Below are 26467 nucleotides of genomic sequence, written 5' to 3'. Positions count from 1 at the left end.
TAGCGCGCGTGCCAGCTTGGCGCTCCCCAGGCTGCGCTAGGAGAAAGTTGCGGGTAGGGACCGGGCGAGGAGCCCCCCGCCAGCCCCGCCAGCCCGGACCGGATCCCGCGCGCCCAGGACCCGCCCGGCCAGCCGGCTGTCAACCCACGTTGGAGTGACACCCAGCTTTTTTGGGGGGGGGATTTTTGACTAAGCAAAAGTGGGAGTCGCCAGCGTCTCGGCCATGAACACAGCCTCGCGGTCTGCTCAGCCCAAGGAGCCTCGGTAACCGAGCCTCAGACAGGACGGACATCCGCCTCCTGAGAGGCCCCGGGGTTCATCTAAGGGGTGTGTGTGCTTGGGTTTGGGGTGCGCATTGATCTGTTTATTTCCTTTTCCTCGGAGGTGAGCTTGTGGGAAAGGGGGGGGGTGTCTGGCGACTTCGGGGTGGGTGCAGGGGCCCCAGGCAGGCAGCGCCGGCTTTCGGGCGCAGGAGGGCAGGGCAGAGGTTCTGCATGAGCTCCTTAAAAGACAAAGCTAACCGAGCCAGCGACGCAGCTCCAGCTCCCGGGGAGACTTTGCCTTCAAGCCCCAGAATCGGCGACCGTGCGCGCGCCGCCGCCGCCGCCGCCGCCACCGTTCCCGCAGCGCTGCTGTCGGTGTAGCCGCCGGCATCTTTCCCCGAGCTCCGGGATCCCGGGCTCCGAGGCGACGCCGGCGGGCGAGCAGAAGCGCCGAGCCGGCTGCGGCTGCCCACGGAGCTCGCCATGGGCTGGGCGCGCGGGGCGCTGTCCGCGCTGCCTGCCGTTCTGCTGGTGCTCGCGCTGCCCGCGCTGCGGGTCCGGGCGCAGAACGACACGGAGCCCATCGTGCTGGAGGGCAAGTGCCTGGTGGTGTGCGACTCGAACCCGGCCACGGACTCCAAGGGCTCCTCTTCCTCCCCACTGGGCATCTCGGTCCGGGCGGCCAACTCCAAGGTGGCCTTTTCCGCGGTGCGGAGCACCAACCATGAGCCATCGGAGATGAGCAACAAGACGCGGATTATCTACTTCGATCAGGTCAGACCCCAGGGGACGGGGGGGGGGGGGGAGGGACCCCGGGGTGGGATGGGGTGTCCCGGGGTATCTTAGATCGGGCTGCCGGCTCCCGCTGTGGGTGTTGATTGTGTGTGTGTGTGTGTGTGTGTGTGTGTGTGTGTGTGTGTGTGTGTGTGTGTGTGAGCGCGCACATGTGTGTGTCGGGGGTCACCAATGTTCCCAAACCCGAAACTTCCCGTGTCCGCCTCCCGCCGGGCAGCGGGGACCCGCCTTCCCCGCAAGGTGCGGGCGCGGTGGGGACCCCCAGGCCGGCGGGAGCTCGGCACAAGTTTCTCCGCAACAAGTCGGCCCGAGCTGCGGGGAAACCGATCCGCGACACGGCGGCGGCGACGGCGATCGCAGCGCGATCTCAGCTTGGCCCCTTGGCTCAGACGCCAGGCGCCACTGAGGCGGTCCGGACCCCGGATCAATATTGGGGCTGTTGGGTCGGGTGGAGAAGATGCTCTCTACAGAGAACTCGGGGTCTCGGAGCTGAGACCCGGGGTCCCCAGCGCGGTGTGGAGATCCGGGGTCTCCCGTGCGCGCAGCACTGCGATCGGGACGGCCTCAGAGGTCGCGGAGCGGGGCGCGGGGCGGGGGTCACATCTCGCTTTCCAGGTTCGCGACCAGTCACCCCCTCTCTCCCCACGGTCCCGGCGTGTGCACCCCAAGGCGGACGGGCAGGATTTCGAGTCATTCTCCTTACTCAGAGAAAAGTTGCCCAAGAGGGAGGGAAAGGAATCGAATCGGGCCACTGTGCGGAGCCCGGGAGGGAAGCTGGGGTGGGGGTGGGGCTGGAGAGGGGCTGGACCCCATCCTTGGGCTGTGGTCGGGTCAGAGCATTGCCACCTGCTGGGAACCACCGACGGGGTGGAGTTGGGGGCAGAACCGAGGAGCTGCGGCTGCTGATCTGTGGCTGGCTGTGGTTTGGCCTGATGAGAAACCCCAGGACGTTGGCTGAGTTTTATCAGGGTCCTAAGGAAGGACAAGGACCGCAACGTTTGAATCCCAATCCCAGCAGGTCCAGAGTCTTTTAAAGTCACAGTTCAGCTGTGGCGCCCCAGGAAGACCTGCAGGGGAAGGTGTGGGGGTGACATTAGTGCCCTTTACTTAATTTTCTAAAGTAATGTGCTCTCCAGCCGCCACAGACAAGAGGGTGTCTCTCTGGGGCTTAGTGTAGAATAGCCATAATTTTTAATGAATTAAGTAGGCCTTTCCTTTTTCTTTTTCTCTTTTGTTTGTTGTTCAGCATCTTCCACCCAGATGGAAATAAAGTCTAGCTCCACCTCTAGTTTGCATTGTGATACACTAGTTACAGGTGGGGCTGTGTGGGCTTTGCTCTTTCCCTGGTCTGGGGCATTCTTTTCAATGATCCTCTCCTCCCTTAGAGAAGGTTTGCTCTGTGCCAGGAGCCACGCTTCCGGGAGACCCCAGACACATTTACTTATAAATCCTGAGGTGCCTGAGTGCTAGGATTGCTCTGTAGAGCCAACACTCAGCGATGTGTACAGACAACAGTAATCAGCCGTCATCATTATCGGGAGGAAATATGCTACTCGGGTCTGAATGAATAATCAGGAAGTCCTTTCGAAGTACCTTAAATGATGGTCAATGTGCTTGGGGAAAAAAAGTCTCTGCAAAACCTCTCTGTTAGGGATTCTTGTTCAGCTGGCCAGGAGCTGTTGAAAGGTTATCTATTGTCAGTCAGAGAACAAACCCAATCAGATGCTCATGGGGGTGGGGGGAAGGTGGGGTCTCAATCCACTCATGCATGGTCCTGAATTTGAATGCAGGGGTTAACAGCTCCATCTCCCTGCCTGGGCGCTGGGGGTGGGCATATTGTAACTTGAAGAAATTATGCCAGAGGCATGGAAATGTGTTAATTGTGGCCAGAAGGCAATATTTATAAGAGACAATAACAGATTGTCACTTGTATACAGGAAAGATACCTTTGTATCTTTGTAGGAGCAGTTATTTATTTTTTTGGAAAGCCACTTATAAATCTATTTCTTAGATGTGACAGGAAACTTTATTAATTTATTTGCCCTGCCCCTTTCCTTCTCTTAGGAAGGGATTTACCTATTGAACGCTGCAAGTTCCACTGAAGAATTCACTTAGTAAAACTCAGAGTTAATTTCATAGCTAGAGGAACCAAACAGAAAATCTTGGAACAGAAAGTGCATCGTTGCTTTCTTGAAAATAGTGTCCAATTTCGCTTTGCTCCTTGAACTTTAAATGAAGAGCAGGTGATTGATGGGAGGACGGTGTGTGGTACAGAGAAGAACAGGAAAAGGCCACCTATTTTACTGTCTGTCTTAGTCACACTTCACTCTGGCAGCCAGCAAGGGCTGACTCATTGCCAAAGTGGTATTATTAAGGCTTAGAGGCCACAGGAATGGAAAACAAACAAGAGCCCTGGCAGAGGCTGAGGGCAGGCCAGACGTTCGTGCAGCTCTGTGCAGTCGCTGTCTCTTGTCATGGAGTATGACACATGGCGAAGGGGGTGCTCGCGCCTCTGTGTGCTGTGTCCAGGGATGTCTGGGAAGGGCCTGGGGACGTGGATTGGCTGGCTCAGTGATGTCACTTCTGGACATTGCCAAGGCTTGTAGGGGGCAGGAATGTAAACACATGGCAGATGCCTTCTATATGATGCTACGTGCTCTCACGAGACAGCTGGGCAGCTCCAGAGACACCCAGCGTTGTGGGCAGCTCTTGATACGTAACTTTGTTTTATCTGATACCACGGAGAAGACAGAACCTTCCAACACACAAGCTTATCTTTCAAGAGGGGAAAGAAATAGGATGAGATGTCTTACTCTCTGTGGGTTCTGAGGCTAGCTAGTTCTTTGGAAATGAAAGAAGAAGGGAGGGAGGAAAGGAAGAAAAGGAAAGAAGAAAGGAAGGGAGAAAAGCAAGCATACTTTGCTTACAAAAGAAAATATTACACCTGACTGTTACTTCTTCTTTTTGTTTGTAGATCCTAGTTAACGTGGGTAATTTTTTCACCTTGGAGTCTGTCTTTGTAGCCCCCAGGAAAGGAATCTACAGTTTCAATTTTCATGTAATTAAAGTCTACCAGAGCCAAACGATCCAGGTATGTGTTTGGACCCATTTTTGCCTCTACCCCTAAAGAACTGCATTTAAGTATCTATTCACAGATATGTTTTCAAGCAAATAGCCATCCTCTCTATACTTCACTTTTAAAATGCTTCTTTTTCAAGTTGCATCTTTTATAACACCCGTTAAAGCATATATAAAGCATAAAGAAAAAGAAAGTGCAGGAGCGATTACCTTGATAACCACTAAACATTTAACAAGTATGGCGTGGCAAAATTTCAGTGACATAAATCTCTCCAGCAGATCTTAATTTTATTTAATGAACAAAAATTATTTGACCCTGTAAAGAGAAAAAAAAACTTGTAAAGCCAGCCAAGCTTTACAAGTGCCTCCTAAATAAATAAAACAATTTTTCTACCACCATAAAGATGATGAGATGCAGTTAACTGTTACAAAATAAGCCTATGAAAAAGCAGCCATCGACTGCATGTTTCCAAATGCCTGTGCTGGTCTTCTTTCTCCCTGAGTTTATTGTTGGTTACCTTGCTGCTAGTGAGTTCTTACCAATTGTAGTGAAATGACTAAGAATGTAGTATCTTGTGCTTTCTAAGATAAATGGGCTTGACCTTACACTCAAAGGCAACAATGGAGATAATCACCTAAAATATCAGAATATGCTAGCATTAAATGATATAAATACATGAGTGTGAAATTCTAAGGTAACCTTTTTTTCTGGTGCTCAATATTCATGTTATATATTGTATCCATGTAAATGGTAGATTACACACTCACCTGTCAACTTGATATAGCTTAGCGAATAGATTCGTCATTAAATCTCACATTTAACTTATTTAACATTAATTTTAACATAAAGGAAATAAATATTGTGGAAACAAATTTGCTTCTGTGAAAAAGACCTTTGCTAAATACCAGTAATTGGAGTTAGCAAAAAATGTTCCCCATTAAGATCTCCCATAGTAGTGGAGATTGTTATTATTATTATTATTTATTTTTTGCTGGTCCTGGGGCTTGAACTCAGGCTTGAACCAAGGACCTGGGCTCTGTCCCTGAGCCTCTTTGTGCTCAAGGCTAGCACTCTACCACTTGAGCCACAGTACCACTTCCCGCTTTTTCTGAGTAGTTTATTGGAGATAAGAATCTCACTGACTTTCCTGCCTGGGCTGGCTTCAAACTGAGTTCTTCAGATCTCAGACTCCTGAGTAGCTAGGATTACAGGGCGCCAGGCCTAAATCATTATTTTTTAATAGAGATTTCTTTTCAGGGAAGACAGATAAATAAATCAACACACACACACACATACACACACACACACACACACACACACACACACACACACACACACACACACCCCACTCACTATTTCCAATAATTTTCAATGTTATTCAAGTTACACCTACACTGACACCTCCAGGGTCACTGGTAGAACCTGTGCCTGTGTGGGTCCAGGGATACAGGAGAGCCACACACTCTCCTAAAGATGGCTCCTTGATGATGGAGGTGAGCACATACCAAGCTTAATTTACATGCCAAAAGAGAGCCAGTTTTCATATGCTCAGATTGCTCTCTGGGTGGTATTTTTATCCATCCATTTTCCCCCAGTGGAACTTTTAGGAAAAACATTTAAATTTATATACTTTTTTATTATCTGTAAGTAGTTCTACAAAGGGTTTCCAATTTACCACATCAGTACATGAGTACAATGCATCTTGATCAATGCCGCCCTTTCCATCGCTCTTACCCATCCCTCCCAACCCCACCCACCCTCAATTTTCCTAGCTTCATAGGATATACTTGGAATATTACGTCAGCATTACATCTTCCCCATACCTCCTTCCCCGTTACACAGCCCTCCTCCCCCACCACCTCAAGTACCAGCTTCTTAAAATTTATTTTGTTAGGCTGTGAGTTACTCAAAGGAGTTATGTCATTTGAATTCTTCTCTGCATCTACCATAGTTCAGAAAATTTCTATGGGAGTCCATATGGCGGCCTTGCTGTCTGATCCCACCTTTGGCTCTCAGGGTGAAAGCCAGGGTTATAGTTCTTGAATATGAGGTATTTTACTAAGTCAGGCATCTTAGGCAACAGTCATTATCCGTGGTAGGTGTTTTGATTTTAGTGGGAGCTTTTGAACCTTTGTTATGATTTTTTTTTCTTCTAGGTGAACTTGATGTTGAATGGGAAACCAGTGATCTCGGCCTTCGCTGGGGACAAAGATGTCACCCGTGAAGCTGCCACGAATGGAGTCCTACTCTACCTGGACAAAGAGGATAAGGTTTATCTAAAACTGGAGAAAGGTAACTTGGTTGGAGGCTGGCAGTATTCCACGTTCTCTGGCTTTCTGGTGTTCCCTCTATAAAATTTGCTTGTCCAGGTGAGGGGCGGCTCACCGCTGAGTTACTACTGGAAGATCATTTTTTGTTTCCACCACTGGATTGATATCTTTTATTGGTTTCTCATGGGTGAATATGGATTCTCTTTAAGGATTCTTGACCGGTCTGAACCAACACAAAAGTTTCACCGATGATTCTTGTGTGTGTTTGCATTTCCATGTATTTTGGATTGGAACTCAAAAGCACAGTGTCCCTCTCTATGCTTAAATGTATCCATCAAAAGCTGTCTCAAGGTTGGTCCTGAGTTTGCTTTCTTGGGAATACTGAATTTCATTGCAGATGCAGACTTTTATTTATTTATCACTAAAAGACTGGCGAGTGGGTCGGAGGATTAGAGAACTCACAAGTTCTGACTTCAGCCGAGGGTTTGTGTGATACCGCCAAAGAACTGTGTGCTGTGTTCATAATACTCACGACACCTGTTGTTTCTATGCCTTTGGGATTCATTTGCTGTGTTCTCTTGAGGTTCCTAGGAATTGTTTCCCAGTGACTGCCATTGTGTTTTCTCTACAAATAAGGCCATGAATGGCTTGCCTGAAAAATTTACCTTGACTATGATATCACCGACATAACTTCTCGCCATACCCTACCCCACTCCCCCAAAAAAAGAAAGAAAAGAAAAAAAAGAATGCTTCATAGTTGTATTTTAATTATATATGTGAAAGAGTCATATTTTCCAAATTATATTTTCTAATAGGAAAAAATAGATCATAAATCTGACAAGGAAAAGTTGCTTACTGAAATCTAAGTGCTCAGTCCCCAAAGCTTGGCAGAGCAGCTCTTCTTCGTGGGAAATCTTATACTTTATTGCTCAACTTTAATTAACATGATTGATAATAACCACTTTATTAAAAACCGAAGGGATTTTTTTCCCATAGACATGGCCACTTTATTAACTGGAGATGGGATGCCCTTGTTTTTAATTATACTTATTTTTCAAACCTTCTGTTGTATTTGAAATATCATCTGGTTTTTGCCTTAACTCCTAAAATTGTATGTATTTATCTGTTTAGCTCACATGAAGTCCAAATATCCCCATAACCAAATTTAGTGCAATATCTTATTTTGTCTTTTGTATAGGTCACATGAATTCATAAAATTATTTATGTCTGTTATAGAATAAAGCTTAATATATGTTAGTTGAATTGCTTTGTTCTTTTGGATTTGAAAGTATGTATTCTACACAATTTATTTCCCTTTCTCTTTCCCTTTCCCTTCCCCTCCCTCTTCCCCTTCCTCTCCTTCCCTCCCTCCCTCTCTCTCTCTCTTTCCCTTTCTATTTCTCTTTCCCTTTCCTGTTCCCCTCCTCTTCTTCCTCCCTCTCTCCCTCTTTCTCCCTTTCCCTCATTCCCTCCCTCCCTCCCTCCTTCCTTCCTTCCTTCCCTCCCTCCCTCCCTCCTTCCTTCCTTCCTTCCTCATCTGGTTTGTTTTTTTTCTTGGAACTTAAAAAAATCACTGAATTTCCAGGAGATGTCCTCTGCATTGGTATTGGAAATCTTTACTGTGTTTAATCTGTCCAAATCCAGGAGTTGCAAGTTTGCCAAAAGAGAATCAATGGACTTAGTGAACTCTTCTTTCAGAGAACTCGTTGTAAGGAAGCTTAGTTTAAAATGATTCTGTAAAATAACATGAAGGTGCCAAATATATGAATGAGTTTCGGGTGGATATAAGGACCAATCTGTTCAAGCTGAATACCTGGGGAAAACCCTGGAAGGCTGCAGGCTCTTTGCCTTTTAAGGGGGAATGGTTATTACATGTCTTGTCTAGAGATGTGGCTCCATTTCCTGGTTGCAGTCAACTAAAGCAGTGTTTGGGGCAGTGCATTGCTGCTGGTAGACTATAGCAGCCTTGAAGATGTTCCAGGAGACACCTGCAGACAGGGTTTCCAGCATGAGGGTGAGGGAGTGCTAAGTCAAAAATGTTCAGATACCCCCAGGAAGACCCCCCCTCTTTCCTCACAAAGCATGATCTGGAGATGTTTCCAACAGATCTTTAATACGAGTCATCTTGATTTCATTATATGATCTTAGCTTTATAAGCAAAATCACTTTCTCTTGCACAGAGAGAGAAGACAGCCAACATTCTTCCAAACGATAGTGGGATCCTCTAAATGTACCTGCCCTACCAGAAGCTTTTGTATGGTCTCTGTATTCAGACACTGTGTCTGCACATCACAGTAGGCTGAGCCATATTGGAATAGATCGGCTATTAGTCATTCTTCTAGCAAAATGGCTCAAGAGTATTGGGATTGCCAATGACAGGGCAAGGGGTGGAAGACAAATCTCAATGTAGATTAGTGGAGACGTGTATTTTAAAAACATTTGTATTATCTTTAAGGGGTGTACGATGGGATTGCCATTCATCAAAACAGCTTATGAATACAGTGCATCTTGATCAATGTCAACCCTTTTAACATTCTCACCCCACCCAACCCCATCCTTCTCTACTTGCCTTAATTTTGGTTATGTATTGAAATTTTTTTTTGCCATTTAACGCTGCATATTGATCTGTGTCACCATTCAACATCTCACCCCCACAGGCGACCCATCCCTTTCCTTATATTTCTCAGTTGAGAGGTATATACAATGAATTCATGCCTGCATTCTCTCCCCTTCCCTCTTTATTTTTCTGACTCTCTCCCCTTGACCCCACCCTCCTCTCTTGTAAGTACCCATTTCCTAGTACTTATTTTGTTGGGCTTTGATGGAGTCTTTTTAAAGACTTACACTGTTTGCACTCTCCACAGAGTCTATGACACTTCAGCTAATTCATTTGAAACCCCTTGCTTACCACCTCATGAGTTTACTTGTAGATTTATAGGTGCCTTCTAGTTACCACAAATGGGGGACACCATGTGACCTATGTTTTCTGGGTCTGGCTTGCTTTTCATAGCTTAATTTTTTCCAAGTTTTTCCATTTCCTTACAGAAAAATGTCTTTTATAAATGTGCTTGTGGCCATCTTTAAGGGATTATTTTTATTTTTCTTGGTTTACCTGAACCTAAAAGAATGTCATCAAAGATCTTGGCTTTAAGTGCTGAGCTCTAGTCTTTGTATTTTGGAATGCAAGAGCCATTTGGAAGCTTCCGGAGAAAGTCTGCTGGAATAGGCCAGGCCACAACTAGCAAATGTGGGACTGGCTTGTGACAGTGGACCCCCAAATTGAGGTTGACAGCTCAGGTACTTGTCTCTAGCTGGGTGCTAGGAGATAAGTTACATCAATCATGCTGGCCACAACTAAGGAGAGAGAAAAAGCAAGAAGATAGATGATTCATTCAGAAGAGTGTGGGTTTTGGACAGATGTGGGATGAAAGTACTGAGCTCTACCACTTTGATCTGCCAGCTTCCTGACCTTGGACAGGTTTTTTGCTTGTGCATTTTCCTCTCCAACCTTTAGTTATTTCCTTTATAAACAAGACATAATTGATTATAAAGATCCAATAAGATGCAGGAAGTGCCTGGAACAGGGTAGAATCTCCAAGGGCTGTGATTATTACTGTGATCACCACATTTTATGATGGTTAAAACAATGGAAATTCCTCACACAGGTCAAAGCAACAGGGAAGCATGCAGGGGAGATTAAGGGAAGAAAATTGAATTGGGGTGCAGTAGCAGGAGAGTGTCAGAAGTATTTCCAGAGAAAGAACCACATGCTCCCTGTGTATTCTATGACTTGAAAATTGTTTTCTGAAATTGCTAGGTCCACAAAAATGCTAATTGGGCCGAGTGTTTGCGTTAGTTCTGTCCGCATTCATCAATGCCAGCTCTCCTCACCCACATAGCTCTGAGCTCTGACTGGTCCTTGATCTACTGAACAAATGCAAGCAATTGTTTGTAGTTAGCAGTTCCCTCCCCACAGAAACCCAGGGAAACCAAGCAGAAGGAAGCAGAGTGGAGGTGATAGGATCTCACTGGTTTGGGAGACTTACCATTAGCCCAGATTCTCTTAGACTTTGCTTATCTGATAACATTAAAGATATTCTTTGTGTTTATTGTTTTAACTTTGCTTCTCCCTGCTTGCCTTCTGCCTTCTGGCTTCTAGCCACCCGGATAGTTTCAGGCTTTCATTTAAAGTCCACGTTTGAACAAGTTATGGCTTTAAAGTTTGAGATATAGACCTTCAACGAATATTGATTGGCTTCTCCCCGTAATGGATCATGGACTTTGTGTCGGGTACTGAGCTGTAGGATTGGTGACATCGTTCCCTTCCAGATCTCCCTAAGTATCAAACAAAGCTAGACTCTTCACCAGCAGCAATGGCAGACACTCTCCAGGGATGGTTCCACTTGTCTTTGGAGTCAGGGCCCTGGGCTTTCTCCATCCTCTGGTGTTTGATCGTCCCTTGTCTTCTGGGCAGTAGTGAATCAGTCTAGGTCCCCAGACTGATTGACTTAATGGCCCTGGGAAGTCATGAGGAGAGAGAGGTGAGGGTGGTGTGTGTTCACAGCTTTGCAACTAAGGACACTGAACTCTCGATTGAACTGATTCTCTTGGACGGAGGTGAGGCTTGGGCTAGAAGGAAGCTGATTATCTAAACAGGTCGGGCTGCCTCAGTTTCTTCTCTAAGAGTAGCCTGTCTTTCTATGGTTGAAATACTTCAGCACCATGAGGACGATTTGGTTTTGGCTACCTCTGGCCTTTCTGGGAGAAAATAACTTCTTTGTGACATTGACCCTGAAGTTCTATGTCGGCCTCTCCGACGAAGGGGTGTGAGAATCACTTAAGAATCCCCATGCAGTACAGGGCCCAGTGACGAGGGGTGGGGCCTGAGGCTCCTGGCCCTGGCACCTGCGGTCGATGGGCACTCTTCATGTTCAATAGTGAGGACTTCCATCACCCACAGCCTTGGGAGCTGGTCCAAAACACCACATGCCGTTGAGCCTCACCTCAGAGAGACTGAAACAGAATCTGCATTTTAATAAGACTTTCTACTGGTATCATGAGTTCCACGCCCTCTCTCCCTCCTCTGCATCGAACCCCCCGGGGGCGTGGCATCAGGCGGCCACAAAACTAACCAAGTGCCCGGTGGGTTATGTAACTTGGATCAGTGCAGGTGCAGGAGGCTCTGGGAATTTAAATCTAAATGTACCTAAATGTGCATCTATTTCAACACCAGCATGCAGAAGCTCTCAGCCCTGGCCTAAGCCAGGGTGGGTGGGACCCCCGTTCTGCGTGAGCACCACGCAGGCAGGGCAGGGCTGCATGGGACTCTGCTAATGGAAAGACGGCCCGAAGGAGAAGGTAAGTCCCCATGGAAGGTGGAGTCTGGCCATGGGAGGTCATGCTGCCTTCTCTGCTGCTCTGTTGTGCCTCGGCTCAGCACACTTGACACTTGGCCTCAGAAAAGATTGCTCAGTGACTGAAGGACACGTGTGTGTGTGTGTGTGTGTGTGTGTGTGTGTGTGTGTGTGTGTGTGTGTGATATTAATATGGAATACATATAATATAATATGTACACATAGATTAAAAGATGGAATTGTTTCTGAGTGGCTCATGCCTAGAATCCTAGCTACTCAGGAGGCTGAGATCTGAGGATCATGATTTGAAGCCAGCGTGGGCAGGAAAGTCTGTGAGAATCTTATCTCCCATTAACCATCAAAGAGCTGGAAGTGGAGGTCAAGTGGTAGAGTACCAGCTTTGAGCAAAAAAGCTCAAGGACAGGGCCCGGACTCTGAGTTCAAGCCCAGGACCAACACACACACACACACACACACACACACACACACACACACACACACACACACACACACACACACACACACACACACACACACTATAACAATATCTACAACATAATATACATTATTGTAAGCACCATGCTTAGGGGTCTTTATTTCCCATGCAATGACCTTGAGAACATATGCTTGAAATTCTGAAAATTGGGAATGTTGAGGAACCTTCTACACCTCCTTGGTTTGGCAGCTCCTGGGGGGGGGGGGAGGCTGAGACTCCAGCAAATAATGACTCTGCCTTCTCCCTTCCCCTCCCCTGCTCTCCCTTCCCCTCCCCTCCCCTTTCCTCTCTTCTCCTTTTTTCCTCACCCCTCCCCCTCCCCCTCTTCTCCCTTTCTCCCCCTCTCTCCTCCCTTTTTTTCTTCCCTTTCTCCTCTTTCCTCCCCTCTCTTCTCTGTCCCTTCCTGCCATTTTTCTATTTTTGTCACGTTTAAACTTCGATGACAAGGTGTAATCAATAAGAGGAAGAGGGAATTACTGCAGAGTGGTGGCTATTTCCATAGTACTAGTCGTTTTTTCCCTCTTGTCTTCCTGATAAGAGGAGAAAGTGGCTTGAAATGACCTGTCCACCCATGGGGTTTGTTGTGTGATTTTGTTTCATAGCTTTCCAGAAAACAGGGAGAATGTGAGAGCCAGGCAAAGGCAAAGTTGTCGGGTCCACGTTGGGGTCCACTTTGGGGCTGGAGCAGGGTAAGGCCTATGCACTTGGCTGCTATGGAACACAGACACAGAGCCGGGTGGTGGGGGTGCGGGAGCAGCTGGCTGTGTTCCGCTGGGCAGGTGTCAGCAGTCTGGAAGGATGGCGTCTGTTACTCGACATCCCTCCCATGATCGACTGAGCTCTGAGCTACGCAGGGGAATCTCTTGGTCACATGACTGCCTTCTTGCGAAGCCCATCACCAGGACTGAGGTGATGATGTTTCTCAGGGTGGATAGCTTGGTTGTTTTTTCTTTTCTTTCTTTCTTTTTTTCCCCTGTTTTCTTTGTCTGTAAGTGACACAAGGCCACTTTCTTCTAAGTTCTTTTTCCTCGGCTAGTTAAAAATACATCCAAGCAGTCACGAGCATGTCTTTGAAAATAACTAAGCTTTTTCCTTGGTGTTAGCATTTTTAACACCATGGGGGACAAACTCATGACTTTCTCCTCCCTGTTGAAAACACACAAAACAAATGGAGCAAACACCAACATGGGAAGTAGTTGATCAAAAAGAAGTAGTGTACCAGAGGAAAAACAAATCCAAGTTAAAAAAAAATCTACTAGGGAAAATGAGTGATAAAAACTCTGCAAGCCGATGTGACAATTCAGAGAGAGAGAGAGAGAGAGAGAGAGAGAGAGCGGAGCGCCCTGGCTCCAGGTTTGCTGGTTTGCGTGGGGTAGATCTTTCCCCTCTTCCTCTCAGAGTGTTCAGGCTGCAAGGATTCACGCTCTCTTCCTCAGGGAGACTTTCTAAATGACAGGTGGTGACAGCCGTTGCACTGGTCTTGGCCCTTCTGCGGGTTGGTTGTGCCCGACAGGAAGGCAAAATGCTTCTGAAAGTTAGTCGGGGAGCTGTTCTCCGGGGACAGGAGCGCCCCACATTTCAGTCATTCGAGGAAGCCATTTTGCAGCATGGAAGGAAGTCCCATTGTGCTCTCTCTGCCCTTGGAGATGTCCTTGGAGACACTGGTGTGGCCCCAGAGGCACAGGATTTAGGAACTGCCCGGGTTGGTCTCAGGGGATGCCGGATGTTGCCCTTTTCTCCTTCTTTCGGGGATGGCGAGACATTATTTTATAGGCATCTATAAAGAGGGATGCAGAGTCCACAAGAGCCATTAAAAAGTCCTGATTTGCAAGATGTGCCTAAATTGGTTGTTAAAAGAAGAAGATTTAAAACAAAAAACCCAAGTTCTCAATGTCATGAATTGAGGTCAAGCAAGAATCACAATGTCATCCGTGATTTTCTGAGCGTTAGAAGTGAATCCTGTTAAGGAGGAAAAATGGCAAGCACCTACTCTTGGGGCTCAGGACATGCATCGCTGACTGAAGAGACAGTCACACGTGTATTGTGCACCTACTGTATGCCCCGCCAAGGAACTCCTGACTCCGCTTTTCGTCCTTGCTCGGCTGTGTGCCGTGGGAGGCAGCGCATCTGCCTTGGCGCTCCTGTGTATTGTGCTCCGAGTCTGACTGAGTTCAGCCACACCCGGTCTCCACCCTGCTTTCCCACAGTGCTCTTCCAGGGTCGAGTTCTGTGAAAACAATGAAGAGCACCGCCAGCTTCCAGCTAGGTGGTGGGAGTTGCACACTGTAGAAAAGAAGCTTGATCCTGCTCTTTAGCATCCCATTTCTTCTTGTTTTTAAATTCTTATTGTTACTATAAAGGGGATGCAAAGAGGGGTTACATGTCAGGTAAAGAGTACCTTTCTTCACCCCTTCCCTCGCCCTCTCCAGCGCTTCCCTCCCTTCTCCACCCACAAGCTGTATAGTTCATTTTCAACCTAGTGGCCAGTGAGTGCCACTGCTGCGTTGTTCACCCTTTGTCCCTCCATGTCTGGGACATGTCGCCTCCCCTTAGACTCCCAAAGACATATCAATGAGCACCCAGCACAAAAGGGAAAGAAAACCAAAACCGCCAACAAAGAAAAAAACCCCTCTTGTTTTCATCTCCTGGAGTTCATTTTGATAACTACTCTTTTGTATGATCAGATAGCATCCTATTTCTATAGCCTCTCTTTGACCTCGGGAAGGGAGAATTGGGCCCAAGGGCTCTGGTCTGCATGCCTGATATGGTCCCAGGGAAGCTCACCTGACCTGTCTGGAGTGTGCTCAGTGGTGGATTTCAGTCCACAAGATCTTTGGGAGGGGCTGGGGGGAGTTGGGGGGAGGGCTGTTTCCCTTTGGGAGTAGGCTGGGGGAGTTGGGGGGAGGGCTGTTTCCCTTTGGGAGTGGGCTGGGGGGGTTGGGGGAGGGCTGTTTCCCTTTGGAAGTGGGCTGGGAGGGGGTTGGGGGAGGGCTGTTTCCCTTTGGGAGTGGGCTGGGGCGGGGCTTGGGGGAGGGCTGTTTCCCTTTGGGAGTGGGCTGGGGGGGTTGGGGGAGGGCTGTTTCCCTTTGGGAGTGGGCTGGGGGGGTTGGGGGAGGGCTGTTTCCCTTTGGGAGTGGGCTGGGGGGGTTGGGGGAGGGCTGTTTCCCTTTGGGAGTGGGCTGGGGGGGTTGGGGGAGGGCTGTTTCCCTTTGGGAGTGGGCTGGGGCGGGGCTTGTGGGAGGGCTGTTTCCCCTCCTGACTCAGCCTGTGAGCTGACACGCAACTTCCTTCAGAGCTTCACAAGTGAAGTTTGAACCCATAAATTTAGATTCGCAAGGAAAGCAACTCCTTAAAAGTCTTGTATAATTCCACTTTATTTCTGCCTCCAAGCCTCTCCCCAAGTCTGAATGGGTTGGTAGACAACTTTCTGCTGTTTATCTTGCTTCTCAGGACAGGTTTGGGGCCTTGGGAATGTGGCAGAGGTGGCCGGTGCAGGTGGATTTTTGGGGGGTGGGCGGCATGGCTGGGAATCTTAAAAACCAGTTAGCTTTGTGCTTCACAGGTCTGTGGAGGAGACGGGTGTGGGGAGGGAAAGAAGGCCCCAAGGGGGTCGGTGTCACCTCTTCAGTGTGCCCTCTTGTCCACCATGTACAATTGACACCCGTGGAGCTACCTCCTGTGTCCAGGAACTGGATGCCTCGACCTCCCCGCTGGATGCCGGGACCTGGACGTTGTGCTTCTGTGTGCTCTTGGCTCGCTTGAGCACCGGGTATACCATGGCTCCCCACGGGGTGACGTCACCCCGAGGGTCCCCACTGCATGCGTGCGATGCAGCTAGGACTTCTCTCTCAGTCCCCGAGGAACCTGGCTCACGTGGGGCAGAGAGGACTGGAGTCCTTTCCAGTTCCTTCTGTCGGTGCTGCATCTTCTGTTCCTGGAACAAAAGAACAGGGAGATGGAGAGATGGAGAGAGACTTCCAGGAAGGAAGATGGTCAGGGGATTTGGGGTTAGGGTCTCGAAAAGCTGCCAGGAGTAAACGTCTCTCCATTCAGCCTACCCCTAAGTGACGCAGGGCAGGTCACTGTCTACTGTGTCTTTGCTGCTCTCAGGCCTGGAATTTCTGTACAGTAGTTATCTTAAAAGCTCACTTTGCTTCAGATGTCCAGGGGTGATTAGTTCAAATTCTGTACTGTTTTTGGTCCCAGATTTTCTAAGTGAGGCTCAGGAAATGTGTGGGGGCTTTTCCTCTAATATCATGGGGCATTCTTAGATCAGCTCCTTCGTGTTATCACTTGAAAAATAAAAATACATGCTGGGCTTTGCCAATGCCACCTTAATGTGAAGACCCTTCTTTGGGTGATAACTGGGGACTCATTTCCGCACTGTTCCTTGTCTCCTTAGAGGTAAGGAGGTTGTAAGGTTAAGGCTCTGACTAGGAGCTCTCAACTGAGGAATGCACGTTTGCTGGAGTAACTTCCATGACAGTTGGGCTTAGGCCTCCTTCTTTATGTTTTCTGAGCTACCAGATTAATAAGTGTTTGTTTAAAATATTGCAAAGGACACTTCCGTTCTAGAAAGCTTCATCTCACCCTTCCGGCCCTCCCAGGAGGGTCTCTGACTTGTGCATGCACTGGTAGGGGGCTTGGCCCACAGAGCTGTCCTGCTCTTCACAGCTCCTCCAGCCACTCCAGTGAGCAGTGAGGTAGAGAGACACTTCTCACATAAGGCCATCATCCAGGCTCAAGCAAGAGTTTGACTAAGGGCTGGAATGTAGCTCAGGGCAGAGGGCTTGTAAGGCCCAGGTGAGGCCTTCCGTTAGATCCTACCACGGAGGTAAAGGAAGAAAACGAGAACTGGAATCTAATTCATCTTTCCATTTAAAACTCATGGAAAAGTCAGCCTTGAGTTCTAGATAAGAATTGCTGAGCATTCTCAACCATGTGGTCAAGAAGAGGCTGAATAAGATGGACTCCTGATGGGAGAATGTGTCCAGGGCTGCCCGGGCAGGACCGCCTCCTGGACCGCCCCTCTGATGATGAGTGACAGGATGAGGGAGCGGGGCTGGTCCTCCATTCCCCAGCCCCAGCTCTAGAGAGCAGAGTGCCTGGAGCCCCTTAGAGATGACTCAGCCACCAGGCTCCCTTCACGGGGATGCTGATGCTCTCCCTGACTGTGATCAAAGCCCAGAAAGCGGGACTAAGGCTGCTGGTGAATTCACAGCCGCTTGCTCATTGTGAGGTTAAACGTCACCCCCGTCAGGGCAGCCTCTTGGAGGGTGCTCAAGCTACCTTTTCTGCCACAAAGCCAGCACCCCAGGACATGCAAGTCACGTGAGCTCTGCTCCATGGGTCCCTGGTCCTAACCGTGCCCACATGAGGCCGTGTCCTGTGGGAGGCTGCAGCTGAGGAGGCATGTATTGGAGCGCTCACAAAAGCCTGGAAAACAAAGGATGCTTGCTCACGGCAGGAGGTATGCCTGTTCATGACGGGGGATTTTGGCCAATTTAGAGAAGCAACAATTCTAGATTTTACTTTCCCACCCAGAGATGATCAGCCTTAGCATTAAAATTAGCTTATGCACCTGTGTGTACCTTTGTGGGCACATAAGGTGTTCATGTATGCATGCAAGGCATGCATGTGTGTGATGGAGATCGTGTGTGTATTGGTGAGCGGTCCCATGTGTATGTGTGTGTGTATGTGTGTGTGCATATAAGGTGGAGAGGAACCTGTGCATGTATGTGCATGTGTGCATCTGTCTTCTTTTATCCATTTGAGTACAACTTCTAATGATTTCATTATTTTGAAGCAATAGAAAACAAATGAAATTTGCACTTATAGTACTGAATCATGTTTTTTTTTTTCTGAGTCATTTGAGGGTAGATCTCACCAATCAAATACCTTTTCTTTCTGTAGTCCACATTATTTTTCATTTTTCATTATCTTTAAGTAGTTGTACAAAGGAATTCCCATTCAGTTTATGAACACAGCGCTTCTTGACCAATGTCACCCTTTTCATGGCCCTCCCCCATTCCTCCCAACACTACCCCTCCCCTCAGTTTTCTGAGATTTGTAGGATATGCATTAAATTTTATGATGGTATTCTCCACCCTCAAATCCCTTAGCAGGCATTTCCTACACACCAGGAAGTTCTTCAGCAGAGCTATCCTCTCAGGTGATTTCCTGTTCATGTGGACTCTTTCCTCATCCTGCTTGGGCTCAAACCATGCAGTGGCCCATTACACACACATGCTTACACGTGCTTGTGCACACACACACACACACACACACACACACACACACACACAACCTATACATCTACCTTGAATCTGTCCTTCATAACATCTTTGTTATCTAATTTAGCCTTTTGCCTGTCTTCTCCCTCTTTTAAATATAGCCACTGCCATCCAATAACACTCTTTCCCTTGTGCTGTAAATCTTGACATGGTAAGAGTAGTAGAAGATATAGGGGTGGAACTAATCAGAAATGGGCTTATAAAAGGATTGATTCAAGGCACTGGTTCATAAGATTATAGGGGTTGAAATTCCTAGGAGCTGCCTCTGTCTGCTGGCAGCCAGTGGGGTATTTTTGCAAGGTCTGGGGGCTGGAGAGTTAATTATGTGAATTCCAGCCTGAGTCTAAAGGACCGCCAGGCCCAGGAGGCTGCATGACCTCCCCCAGCAGCCAGGTAGAATGGCTTCCACCCGCCTCCACCTTCTGCTCTGTCCAGGCCCTCGAGGCCTTGGATGCTGCCCCTGCACTGGGGAAGTTTGCTGGTTTACTCAACCCCCCCCCCCACTCAAACATTCACTTGCTTCTAGAAACACATTCACATATACATATTTAGAACTAATGTTTAGCCAGGTAGCTGGCCCCTGTCATATGGCCTACTCAAGTACACACATTAAAAATTCATGCTCACCAGGGCCAATCAATACCCACTGACTGAAGTAGATAGTTACTTGCTGAACTCATCTGCCTACACACAGGGTCTGGCTCTTGTCATCAGGTGGCTTTTGAGAGGGAGGTGGACCAGTTAACCATTTCAGATTTCCATCTTGTGGTGATCTTTCCTACTGCCCGCCAACACTTTTCTCCTTCCAGGTACACAGGTAGCATAGCCTATATGGTACGTACATGGCTCAGAGGCACGGCAATGTGAGAGGAGAGAGGAGTGACATGCCTGGCTTCTGCAGAGACACTGGTGCAATTTTCCTTGTTCCCATCCGTGTCCTCTGGCACGTGGCAGCACACACTGGAACACCTTCTTCACTGCTGTCTGGATGAGGACAAACATAGCCCTGCTAACATGTTGGCATGCAGTGTGAGCAAGAAATACACACCTGATGAATTCAGCATCAACACTTGGGTTTTGCTACTGGCGTACGCCCAAGCCCGTCGGATGACACATGACCTAAAATAAACACACGGCATCTTATTTCAGAGGAACCCTTCACTTCTGCCCGCAAGCCATACCTTACCAATGAGCAGAGGAGAGATTTGGACTGTGACCTGTGTAGGAGAGAGAGTAGTAGAGAGCAAGTGTGAACTCATCCTGAATTTTCTCTAGGCACAAGAATCATATGAACCAGGCAGTGTGGTAAAACCCTACAATATATACATTTGGGACTTGTTTGGCATGGCAAGGGATGGGCTGGGTGACCTGCAAAACCTTTCATTCCCTCCTCCAATTTCTGTGATTATCCAAATGATGAAGTATGGCCAGCTCATTAAAATTCCTCTTTGAAGGCTGACATGCAACTCTTCACACGTCCCTGCCTCTTTGCTGAGTTGAAGTGATCAATGTCTGAATCCTCATTCACATGACTGGGCTGAGAGGTTGATGGTCCCACCTCACGGCGCTGCCTCCTTTGACCGGATTGGAACCTCGTATTCGCAGGCTTCTTTCTTCTTTTGTTCAGGAGGCAGATGTTCATTCAAGAGCCAGGGGGAATGGATGAACATGGCTAGACTTCTATAAGTCCACCCATCTTCCTCTCTACAAATTGCAGATTAACCCAGGAAGAGAGCAAAGCACTGGGAGGTGCTGGCTCAAGTCTGATACTCATTGCTTCTTGAAGCTAGAGGCAAACCCTTTCCTGGAGGAGGTGGGAGGCTGGGTGCTTCATGGATATATTCATGGCAGGGCTATTAAAGACTTCACAAGGAATTTCCCTCCCAAACTGGCAAAGGGGGACACTCAGGGCTAGCTCTGGAGGGATGGATATTTGGAATTGACTAATACATTTCCAAAAGGGATTGATCCACATGACATGGCTCCCCCAGATCCTATTGTAAAACTCTCTCAAGGGTGAGGACGTTGATTCATGAATCCAGAGAGAATTTAGGAGAAAGATAGTCTCCTCTGGAGACTTCATGTGGCAAACGGATGGTGGCTACAGCTTAAATAAAATCTGGGAAATTCAGGAGTGCCGAAAGTCTTCACAGGAAGACAGTTCAGAGGTCAGTGCCCATGGGTGTGCAGGCAGGAGTCAGGCTCTCTCAGGGTCAGTGGGTGGGTGGCTACCAGTTTCGCATTTGGTAGAATACAACCTGCACATTGTGAGACGAGATGGGAAAACACATTCATTGAATATGAAAACTTGAAAGCTTATCTAAAATCTAAAGTTACTAAAATTTCATTGACAGGAACCTCTCTCGAAGGACAGAACTGTGGGAATTTGGAAGATGTGTTTTGAGAAGCCATGAGTCTGACGGATTAGCCTTTAGTAGCTAATGACTCACAAGAGGCTCTCAAGTCCTTGCCAATGAGGGTCCTAGATGAAAGTTGAAATGCGGGTTTGGGTGCTGAGCGGAATTGCTTTGGTACCACAGAGCTGCTTGGGGGGGAGGGGAAGGGGGCGGGACAGACATCTGATGGGATGCTGTGCTTTGGAAAGGGTCCTGGGGAAAAGACCCACGTTAACCTGTGGGCCTCTGTCTACTGCTGGCCTGTGCTTTGTGGGAAAGGAATCTGATGGGAGAGGACAAGAGGAGAGGTGACCAGCAATCACCCTCCACTGAGTGCTAGGGGTTCAGAAAGGAAGAAAACTAATATAGCCACAGCCAGTCAACAAGGATGCGGTGGGAGAAAAAAATGGACCATGTTCCTGTGACAAGCTATGACTTGTGACAGGAAGAATGTATTGGGACCACACATTACAAAGCTGTGTGTGTGTGTGTGTGCACGCGCGCACATGCTTGTGTATGTGCAGACTCTTCTTGTGTGTGTCCCTTGGTGTTTGTATGTGCACATGTATACACACAAGTAACTGGAAGGTTGTTTGGTTTGGAAAAAGGTTTGCTGAGCAGGGCGCCTGTAGCTCACGCCTGTCATCCTAACTACTCAGGAGGCTGAGATCTGAGGATTGAGGTTCAAAGCCAACCCAGACAGGAAAGTCCATGAGAGTCTTATCTCCAATAAACCACTCTAAAAGCTGGAAGTGGTGCTGTGGCTAAAGTGGTAGAGTGCTTGCCTTGAGCTGAAGAGCTGAGGGACAGCACCCAGGCCCAGAGTTCAAGTCCCACGACTGACAGAAAAACAACAACAACAAAGGTTTGTGGAGCCCTGTGTGGAATTGTAGCCTGTGATTCTTGGTGAAGCCATGAGCATTGGTGGGGGCTGGGCAGAGTGGCCGGGTGGGGAGGGCTGGGCAGGGTGGATGGGTGTCCTCCACTCTGTACACATTGAGCAGAGCTGGTTCCCAGGCAGCAGGCGACAGGTGAGGGAGGGCCAGGCCTTGGTGTGGTTTCCCGGGGCCACCTCTGCTGTGAGCACAGCCCCGCGCTGACTTTGGGCCCCTCCTCTCAGGAAGACCGACGTCATCCATTTTTAATTGGAGTTTTTTCAGCCAAAGAGCACACTGGCTTGCTGCCCAACGGATGGGTGAAGATGTCGAGCGAGAAACTCTCACCTTCTGTCCTGCTGGCAGCAAATGAAAACAAACTGCTTCTCTCCTTCTCCCAGCTGCGTTCTCTCCCCCACAGGCGACTCTATTTAAAGCACCTCTGGTTCCTTAACTCCTTTGAAGCCAAGGAACAGAAAGCTCCTGGTTTAGCCTTTGTCTGCCTCCCACAAGGCTAGGCTGGGGCTGTTCGCAAAAAGTGGTTTTCTACCTCCCCACGTCCCGTCTCCTGTGCCTGCAAGTTCCCCTGAGCATGGCGGTGGGAATGGCTACAATCTCCCCAAGTGGGGAGTAGAGACCATTTAAGACCACAGTTGATAATATTCATTTCTAGTGCCTTAAAGACATCTTAAAAAGGAACTAAATAAAGTCTGCAGACTAGCAGCACTCCCTCCCACCCCCATTCCTGCCATGAATCCCCTTTCTTTGGCTTCGTTTGGTAATGCAATTGTAACGGGAAAGTTGTGCAACCCAAGCAAAGAGAGAGGAGAGGAAGGAAGCAAAACAGGAGGGAACAGAGCAGCTGTCATCTATCTTGTGGAAAATAAAAAGTGCTTACACGGGCCCAGATAGTAAATCCTACCTGCTTTATTAAATAAATGTAGTATTTCACCAAGAAAGGAGACCTTTGCAATGCCTGGGAAAGCTTGCAGGCTTTGAAATGGAATAAAGATTGATTTATGAGGAAGTTCTCCTGCATGTGTGTTTTTCTTCCCTCTGACACAAAGAATGGCGACTGAGACACAAAATTCATTTTAAAAGACAGAGAGAAGACGTTGTGTATGGAAAACTGGGATGTTTTATTTATCTTACTTTAAAAAAAGATTAGAGAGTTATTTGGCTTGGCAGGAGATTTTTTTTCAATTAATTTATTTTTTAAGGCAGCGCTGTTTGAAAGAATAATACCATTCATTGTATGTCTAGTGACTGGCTTAGAGTCTTGCATTGTTGCTTTTGTGCAATTAAGGAATTATAATCCATGGTTTGGACTTTATTTTTTTAAAAACATATTCCCCTGAAACAAAGATAATTTTTATTAATAAGTTTTTTATTGTGAAAATACCATACAGAGGGGTTACAATTACATGAGCAAGGTAATGAGTACATTTCTTATCAAGCGTTGTTGCCTCTTCCTTTGTTTCCCCTTCCCATTCCTGCCCTCCCATCCCCCTGCCAAAGTTGTAAAGTTCATTTTTTTTTAAATTTAATTTTATTTTATTTGTGAACATACTGTACAGAGGAGTTACAATTACATGGGCAGGAAATGCGTACATTTCTTACCAAGCATTGCAGCCTCCTCCTTTGTTTACCCTTCACATCCCTTCCCAGCCTCCCCCCTCCCCCCCAATCCCAATCCCAATCCTTCTCCTTCCCCCCCCCCCCCCCCGCACCGACGTTGTAAAGCTCGTTTTGGACATGACAACTTGTGTAAAGTTCATTTTTGACATAACAACTTGTACATCTCATTGTTGCAATGGGTCCACCTGTATCCCTATCGAAACAATTTGTTTTTTCCCTTCCCCTCCACAAATTATACCAACATCAAATACAGTGAAAACAGGGGTTATACCGTGGAGGAGGGACATATGAAGCAACAAAGAAATCATCTTATAAATATGTTAGAAACAATAGCAAGAAAGAAAAACCATTGAGTCTTTATCTTGGGGTTCATTTCGTCTAACATCAACTTATCTGACCGTGAAACAAAGCTAATTTAAGATCACCCCATTTTGCTAGGGTCATTCAATACAGATGATAGCAACCTATATCTAACTGGTTTAGTTACAAAAGAAGTTGGCTCAAGAAACTGAAAACTAAAAATAACCCTGCGTTTCCACCTAAGGCATGGCTGCATCCAGGTGCTTACATGAGTCTTACACTATCTTGTGGTTCTACTAATAAATTAATGATACAATTTTCCTCAGTCAGACTTTCTCTTAGATGGCCCCAGATAATTTCAGAATTCATTCTCCAGGTTGACCCCATTCTCTGGCTCATGTCTGGCAGAAAAAGAGAGTTTGGCTTTTTCAAGGGTGCTCACAAATTATAGAGAGTCGCTGTAGTTAGAAAAACCTAGCTTCTGCATGTGCATATGGCCAGGGCTGGGCATTATGGGATTGGTATGAGCTGGCTCCCTCCTGAATCAGCCATAGCTAGGCAGCCCCGCCCAGTCTGGGACTGAGGGTGGGGACGGAAATGAGGCTTGATGACCTGAGGAAGGGGACAAGACCACATAGATCCATTCATGGCTGAAGTAAGTCCGAGGACCTTCATTTCCTCTTCCTCTATTCCTAGAGAATGGAGTATTCCCTTCATTTCTCTCTCTTCCCTCCTCATCAACTCTTTGAAGTCTTCCCATACAACTGCACCTGTTTTGGTGCTAGAAAGAGGGCAGTTGTGGGTGTGGCTGTGTGTACTCCTGTCCTCTTTTGATACGGGAAACCACCTGTGGGCACAATACCCCTCCACACACTCAGGGGTCTTGCCTTTGGGCAAGAGGAAGGAAGAGGGTTGGGGGGATGACTCAACTTCCAACTTTGGAAACAACGGGCTGGGGTCCTGTTATAAATAACACCCTGGGGGTTCTGTCCCCTAGACCTACACTTGTCACGTGGCCCATGTGTGACCCCAGTGACATCTCTCACATCCCAGCCAGAAAGCAACAGAACCAGGAATCCAAGCACCATCCAACCGTATACCTCACAGGGAGCTCCTGGTCTCTCTCTGTATGAGTGATTTTTATGGACTGCACAAATCAGTATAAACCAACCAACACACAAATGCACATATACACACACAGACAAAGATGCACACCCAGAGACACGCAGACACACATAGACACACACACAGAGATACAGACACACACAGACACACACAGACACACACATGCACACACAGAGAGACACACACATGCACACACACAGATACACACACAGATACACACAGACACAGACACACACACATGCACACACACAGAGACACACACACATGCACACACACACAGACACACAGACACACCCACAGACACACAGACACACAGACACAGACACTCAGACACACACACATAGACACAGACACAGACACACACACACACACTCACACACACATATCTGAGCTGCGTAGCCAGATCTGTAGTGGGTATGGAAACGGTGCCAGAGGGAGGATGGGACCCGAGGCCTGCCCTGCAGCAAGATGGCAGCTTGCAGGCCAAGGCGGAGGTGTGGTGAGGTAGGTAGAAGGCAGGGGGCGCCATTGCTTCAGGAACTCACTGATGGCTGATTCAGGGACTTCCTTCCCCAGGGTTGTCCCCGCGGAGCCGGGTCAGGTGCTGACACCTGGGGCTCCCTGGGCTCCATCCTGGAGGTCGCAGGGCCGAGGCCAGCAGAGAACCTGGGACAATCGGAGCTCTGGAGTGAGGAGGGCGGGGAGGGCGGCCCGAAGAGGCCGAGGAGATCCCGGGAGGCCCTGACACACACCGTTGCCTTCCGCAAGCCGCGCATGTCTGCTTCCCCCTGCGAAGCATCAGGACTCTTAGGGACTAAGGACACTCATCTGTGGCCGCTGTTCCGAGACCTCTGGGCCAGAAGCTGCCTGGCCATGGGGTGCTGTGGCTGCCCCCGCGGGGGACGCAGGCCGCGCCCGGCCTTGGCGAGGAGCCGCTTCCACCGTGCGCAAGGCTCCGGCGCACGCAGCCCCGCGGCGTCGTAGATCGCTGCAGGCGAGAGCCTTCTCGGCACGGTCTCACGGCCTGCGTGGTGCGTGTCATGGGCCCCGGGGCTGTCCGAGCCTTGGGGGCCCCAGGGGACCTGGTGGGGACCCAGCCTTTCCCCCGGTGTCCCTCCCGGGGGCCCGGCTGGCACCGGGCTCTGGCCTTGAGGAGAGGGCCAGGAGATCCTGCCCCGGGTTTCCAGGAGTCCTGGCTCCCTCGGCCAGGGGCCTAGTTTGCCTTTGGCAGGTGGCAAGACCTCACCTGGCGGCAGGCCCGACCCTCATCTGGTGCCAGCTGGGACGGCGCAGGGAGAAGCCTCTGGCCTGACTCCAGAGCTCTTCGTACTGGCTTCTCCAGGTTCCCCAGGGACAGGGGCTGGGGGGGGGGGGTTGGGGGGGCTGCTCTTGGACTGGGGGGCTACCTTTCTTTGCCTCCTCCCTCAGCTTCTCTCTGCTTGCTGCACCCCCTTATCCTACCAAGATCCCAACCTTTGTCCCTGGGAGCAGCCTGAGCTCCCTGGGCTGCTCCCACTAGGGGTCGGACTCCATGTTGCAGGGCTAAGGGCTCCCCCATGACCCCCTGTGCCCGCCCAGCCAGG

At 48.5% G+C, this 26467-nt stretch overlaps 1 protein-coding gene across 1 annotated transcript; it reads left to right on the top strand.

Moving 5' to 3' along the window:
- The first annotated feature begins 438 nt into the window (after positions 1-438).
- Cbln4 (cerebellin 4 precursor) lies at positions 439-7664 on the top strand. The gene is made up of 3 exons (XM_069990134.1): positions 439-1037; positions 4033-4149; positions 6294-7664. The coding sequence occupies exons 1-3, from the start codon at positions 747-749 to the stop codon at positions 6489-6491; spliced, it is 606 nt and encodes a 201-aa protein (XP_069846235.1). The 5' UTR covers positions 439-746; the 3' UTR covers positions 6492-7664.
- Positions 7665-26467: the final 18803 nt, after the last annotated feature.

This window comes from Dipodomys merriami, unplaced genomic scaffold (genome assembly GCF_024711535.1).
Source record: "Dipodomys merriami isolate MVZ:Mamm:240054 unplaced genomic scaffold, mDipMer1.0.p SCAF_39, whole genome shotgun sequence".
Lineage (NCBI taxonomy): Eukaryota > Metazoa > Chordata > Mammalia > Rodentia > Heteromyidae > Dipodomys > Dipodomys merriami.
The sequence above is the reverse complement of the archived record's forward strand: the minus strand, read 5'-3'. Positions and strand labels throughout refer to the sequence as shown.

Bases quoted from the DNA above. Each gene is read 5' to 3' on its own strand.
- Cbln4 (XM_069990134.1), top strand. From the start codon at position 747: ATGGGCTGGGCGCGCGGGGCGCTGTCCGCGCTGCCTGCCGTTCTGCTG. The intron at 1,038-4,032 runs GTCAGACCCCAG...TTTTGTTTGTAG, and splicing joins GGATTATCTACTTCGATCAG to ATCCTAGTTAACGTGGGTAA. The intron at 4,150-6,293 runs GTATGTGTTTGG...TTTTTCTTCTAG, and splicing joins ACCAGAGCCAAACGATCCAG to GTGAACTTGATGTTGAATGG.